Consider the following 6,000-nt stretch of genomic DNA (forward strand, 5'->3'; position numbering starts at 1 on the left):
GCAACAATTTTAACCTATCAAATAAATGGTGTATCTTTCCCCAACCCCAAAATAAGGAAACAAAGAAAAAGAGCAGATGTCTAGGAAATGAATTTTTCCTCAGCATCTGATACCACCTTAGTAAATGGCTAATGAGTAACTCCTCCCATGGAGGCCCAGGGGCTCCCAGGAGATCACTGCTCACATAATACCTTGTGGGCTAGGTGTTAAGTGACAAGAGCATCAGAGGCTAAGTTCAAACAAAAAGATCTCCAAGGAGTTCCTGGACTAAGATTTTATCCACTGGATTTCCATAAATTTATGGTCACCATCTCTTAATTCCCTCTCAACTGTCAATCATCTGAGAAACATTTTCCTGCATGCCAACTATGAAAAAGGGACCCTGCTAGGTTCTGAGGAGCAGGGAGATGCCTCTCAGGTTACTTACAATAGAACAGTGGGGTTAAAACATAGCGCACGTAACTGTCACTAGGAAAAGGATAAAAAGAGTGAGGAATTCAGAGAAGGGAAAGATTAATCCAGATGAAAGAAGGCTTGTGGATGAGACAGAGCTTAAACTGGACCTTGAAAGACTGACAGAATCAATAAATAGAGATTAAAGAAGAGCCCCATCGGGACTTCCCTGGTGGTCCAGTGGTTGAGACTTCATCTTCCAATGCAGGGGGGTGGGTTCGATTCCTGGTCGGGGAACTGAGATCCTGCATGCCTCGGGGCCAGGGGGACAAGACGTGAAGCATAGGCAATACTGTGACAAATTCAATAAAGACTTTAGAAGTGGTTCACATCAAAAAAAAAACAACAAAAAAATTTTTTTTTTAAAAAAGAAGAACCCCATCCCCACTCCAGAGGGCAAAGACGTGAGCTCTTCTGGGTGGGAGGAATTCCACAACCAAAGGCACAGAAGAGCAAACATACAGAGAATGTTAAGGGAACAGCAAGTAGCTGTGAACAGAATCTGGGATACTTGTATCAGAAGCACGTAGATCAAACACATACTGAGCCCTGAAAAAATGATGAAAGAACTGGGGTAGGTCAGAGAGTATTCTGAATAGGTTACGGTTGAACTAGAAAACAAAGTTTTGCTGTGTTTTAGAAAAATTCACCTAATTGAATTAAAAGAGCAGATGGAAGATAAATCCACTGGATAAAATCTTAGCCCAGGAACTCCTTGGAGATCTTTTTGTTTAAACTTAGCCTCTGATGCTCTTGTCACCTACACCTAGCCCACAAGGTATTATGTGAGCAATGTTCTCCCTGGGAGCCCCTGGGCTTCCATGAGAGGAGTTACCAAACTCTGGGAAAGAGGTAACAAATTTTTGGAATTTTAGATCAATTAATCTAATTTCCTGGTTTTACAAATGAGGGAAAAGATGCCCAAAGAGATTAAACGATGGACTCAAAGGGATACAAACTGTTAGTGTCTGAACTGAGGCAGTGGCAGTGTCAAGAGAGAATGGGAGACCTTCCTCGGAAACTACTTCTCAATTTATTTTCTTTGTCCTATTTTTTTCCTCAAGCACCTTACTGAAAAAAACCACAAGGATATCAACCTGCAAGAGCCTCCTGGTTGTTCCTTTTTACTTCTGCTCTGACCCCCAATGCTACCAGGTGGTCATTCCCAAGGCAGCAGATGTCTCAGAGGGCTTCTGATGCCCAGTCGACACACCTGGCCCCGCTTTGTACCAGCCACACCTGATCTCGCCACAGCGATCCCTCGCCTCCGTCAGCGCCAAACCTGCCAGCCTCTTCCGTCCAACTGAAGGTTCAACAAATGACTCCTAAAGTCTCTCCGGAAGCTACAACACTGTTTATCCCCTCTGGGCAGTCGTGAAAGGCAGTAACCCTTCCCCAAATGACACGGAACTGTATTTTCTGGTCCAAAGGATCTCCAGATTAGGGTTCTTCTTCTGAGGAGACCAGACAGAATGGCACCAAGTGTCAGAGAGACTCCAATCGCAGAGGTCAGGCATTCCTGTGGCTCACGGAGCTCTCATCTTAAAACACATCCTGAGCCATCCTCAGCGTCTGTCCCAGTCCGGTCGTGGACAGACAGCGCACCGAGGGCCGGGCACAGCCTTTCCACCCAGCCGTTCAGGGAGGGCCGCCCACTGCTCCCCGCAGGGCGGTCCTGGCGTGGATTAGGGGCGGAGCAGAACGAGGTCCAGAGCGTCACAGCGAGGAAGTGAGGTGCCTGGATGGGAATCTTGGATGGCCGAGGAGACAGCGGGTGCTACCAGGGGCCTGTGGGCGCGCAGGGGTGGGTTGGGGTGAGATGGGGGTGGGCCAAGCTAAGGAAAGCCAGCGGAGGCCCCTCCTGGCCTCACCCGACGTCGCGACAGGGTCTGGGGAGATGATGGACGCGCAGGGGGCGTCCCGCGCCGGCAGACGACAGAGATACGCGGGAGAAGCGGGGGCGGGGAGGAGGCGCACTCACCTTCTTCACGGCCGGCTGAAAGTGGAAGTCACCGGCCTCTTTCAGGTCCAGCCAAATCATAGGCATGCGGGGCACGGCCTCCATGGCGGCTGCCGCCCGCCGGCCACTCGGCCGCTCCGCTAGCTTTTCCAGGTACTAGCTCAGCTGTAGGCACCGCGCCGCCCCTCCACGCCGGAAGTTACTGGTCACGCTGGGATAAAAGAATGCCCCCACGGCCTGCTGGGAGATGCGGTCCCCGCCCGCACAGCCTTTCGCGCAGGCTCATCTTCCATTGCGCATGCTCAGCCTCCTCCACGGGGCGTGTGTAGAGGGCAAATCTCCAGCCCGAGGCGAAAGGGTTTCTGGGAGTAGTAGTCTACCTGCACTTAAATGCCAGACAGGGTAGTAACTGGTTTCTTCCTCCTGGAGGAAGTAGACCTGCTGGATTGGCTCTGGCCCGAGGTGCTCCCCACTCAGGGGAAGGGCGTAAAAGAACGTAACCGTGAACTTGTAGACTTAAGTAGTGTCGAGGGCCTTGGTAGATGGGGTTAGGTGCGGTGGTAGAGATAACGTGGCGGCAGGCCACTCAGAAGAGGTGACTTAAAAACTGAGCCTTGGGCTTCCCTGGTGGTGCAGTGGTTGAGAGTCCGCCTGCCGATGCAGGGGACACTGGTTCGTGCCCCGCTCCGGGAGGATCCCATATGCCGCGGAGCGGCTGGGCCCGTGGGCCATGGCCGCTGGGCCTGCGCGTCCGTACGGGGCGGGGGAGGCCACAGCAGTGAGAGGCCCGCGTACCGCAAAAAAAACAAAAACAAAAAACTGAGCCTTGGGGTAGGGGCCTCCAGGCCAAGAGGGAGACAGGGCTAAGAAGAGAGCAAGAGGTTTCATTCCAGGTGTCGAGCTTTGGAACAGAGGAGTGACTGGTTGGAGACTGGCACACTCGGTCCAGCCTGTAAGGCCGGGCACTGCCTAAGAGACGGGCACGTCCGTTTGTGATGATGAGAAAAAAGGCGTAGATGGTGTGTAAAGCGGAAAAAAAAAAAAGAGGCCTAGAGCAATGTGGGTAGATGGGGGTGGGGATGAATATATACAGCCACGGGAGTACCTTTCCGACTGTCTGGAAGCGGACCAGGGAGAAGAGAACAGCTATTGCCTCTGAAGAGGTAACCTGTAGAGAAGGGATTTTAAACTCATGTATATATTACCTAGCTTTAAAAACAAATAAGATGGAGAATGGTTTGCTAGATAGGGCAAAAGTGGAAGCAAGGAAATCTGTGAGGAGCCTTTTGTAGTCTTGCAGGAGACAAGTGATGTCAGGTTGGGGCAAAGGGAGATGAAACGTGGGCAGATTTGAGAAATGTTTTGGAAAAACGTATCAGAACTTGGGGTGAATGGATGTAGGGGGTTGAGAATATAAAAGATTATTGCCAAGTTTCTAGTTGGTATAGCTGGGTGGCTCCACGACTGTTTACCGACATGGGAAAATGCGGAGAGGAACAGGTTTGGAAGGGAAGAGCAAAGGTTCAGGGCTGTTTCTGTTAAGCTGGATATAGATGCCCTTATGTTGTTCAAGAGAAGATGTGGAGGAGACCACGGGATGTGTGATCTGGGCTCAGAAGAGGGTGCTCATCCATAATCAAGGGCCCAGGTCCCCTTTGCAATCAAGGACCTTCATGCCAATTGGAGTTAGAGCAAAAGAAAATGCAAGTACTACACCAGTGTTCACAGCAGCATTATTTACAACAGCCAGAAGGTGGACATAAACCAAATGTCCATCAACAGATGAATGGATAAACAAAGTGTAGTATAACATACACTGAACTATTTTACTCAGCCTTAGAAAGGAAGGAAATTTGGATATTGGATTGGCCAAAAAGTTTGTTCAGGTTTTTCTGTAACATCTTAGGAAAAAACCTGGACAAACTTTTTGGCTAACCCAGTACATGCCACAACATAAATAAACCTTGAAGACATGATGCTAAGTGAAATAAGCCAGATACAAAATGGCAAATATTGTGTGATTCCACTTAAATCAGTTAACTAAAAGTAGTCAAATTTGTAAAAATAAAAAGTAGAATGGTGATTGCTCAGGGACTGGGAGGAGGAGGGAATGGGGAATTAGTATTCAGTGGGTACAGGGTTTCAGGATGGGATGATGAAAAAGTTCTGGAGATGGATGGTGGTGATGGTTGCACAACAATGTGAATGTACTTAGTGCCACTGAACTGTACACTTAAAAATGGCTAAAATGGTAAACTTTATGTTAGGTATATTTTACCACAATAAAAACTTAAAAAAAAAAAATCCAAGGGCTTCCCTGGTGGCGCAGTGGTTGAGAGTCTGCCTGCCAGTGCAGGGGACACGGGTTCGTGGCCCGGTCCGGAAGGATCCCACGTGCCGTGGAGCAGCTTGGCCCGTGAGCCATGGCCGCTGAGCCTGCGCGTCAGGAGCCTGTGCTCCGCAGCGGGAGGGGCCGCATGGGTGAGAGGCCCGCGTACCGCAAAAAAAAAAAAAAAAAAAAATCCAAGACCTGGGACTTCTCTGGTGGTCCAATGGGTAAGACTCCACGCTCCCAATGCAGGGGGTCCGGGTTTGATGCCTGGTCAGGGAACTAGATCCCACATGCTGCAACTAAGAGTTCGCATTCCACAACTAAGAAGTCCACAAGCTGCAACTAAAGATCTCGCATGCCACAACAAAGATCCTGCATGCCTCAACGAAGACCTGGCACAGCCAAAAATAAATAAATACTTTAAAAAACGCAAGACCTTACAGATAATTTTTTTAAGGAAAAAGAAAAATTTACCAGCATCTTATCAGAGCTCGTATCTGGAGGACCTTCTTGGGGTCACCTGCTCAGAGGTGGAAGAATTGAGGATAAGACCACAAGTCTGAGGTCAAGGTGTCAGCAGGGTTAGTTTATTCTGAGGCCTTGCTTCTTGGTTTGTAGGTGGATGTCTTCTGCCCACGTCTTCACATGGTTTTCCTTCTGTGAATGTCTCTGTCCTAATCTCTTCTTATAAGGACACCAGTCATATTGGATTAGGGCCCACCCTCATGACCTCATGTTAACTTAATTACTTCTTTATAGATTCCATCTCCAAATAGTCACACTCTGAGGTACTGGGGGTTATTACTTCAACATATGAATTCTGGGGGACACAATTCAGCCTGTAACATATGGTCTCAGTGACATGAGGGCAATTGGCATGAGAGGCATCAAAGACCAAGAGGTCCTGTGAGGGAGACTTGAATGCTGAGGCAATGGAATGAAGATGGGTCAGTGGAGGTGAGACAGCAGAAAGGATGTCTCTGGGTTAAGGGGTGCCCTCCTTATGCACATATTTCCTCACAGAGACAGGCAGAGTTGGGAGTTTGGGGAAATCTAAGACTCACTAGTACTGGGGAAGGGTAGGCCCTGTCACAAGGGGGCAGCAAACACCCCATTCAGCCAGGTCAGTTCACCCCTTTCTCAAGACAACCCTCCTATCAGAATTGGAATGACCTCAAAGACACACAGACATCCTCCCTCATTTAATCGATGTGGATCCATTTTACTGATGTGGAAACTTAGGCCTGGATTGGGG

General features: G+C 49.0%; 1 protein-coding gene across 2 annotated transcripts in view; it reads right to left on the reverse strand.

Moving 5' to 3' along the window:
* Positions 1–2,630, reverse strand: part of PTPN23 (protein tyrosine phosphatase non-receptor type 23) — a 41,643-nt gene extending 39,013 nt beyond the window's left edge. Inside the window, exons 1-2 of one of the 2 annotated variants that reach the window (XM_060307820.1) lie at positions 2,435–2,559; positions 1,693–2,241 (exon numbers count right to left, since the gene is read on the reverse strand). Coding sequence is in view for 1 of the 2 variants with exons in the window: in XM_030845298.3 (XP_030701158.1) it covers positions 2,435–2,518 (84 nt within the window). In the remaining variant the exon portion in view is untranslated. Of the gene's footprint in view, positions 1–1,692; positions 2,242–2,434 lie in introns of both variants that reach the window. The other variant, XM_030845298.3, reaches the window with a different exon arrangement.
* Between the last annotated feature and the right edge of the window lie 3,370 nt (positions 2,631–6,000).

This window comes from Globicephala melas, chromosome 11, assembly GCF_963455315.2.
Source record: "Globicephala melas chromosome 11, mGloMel1.2, whole genome shotgun sequence".
Classification (NCBI taxonomy): domain Eukaryota; kingdom Metazoa; phylum Chordata; class Mammalia; order Artiodactyla; family Delphinidae; genus Globicephala; species Globicephala melas.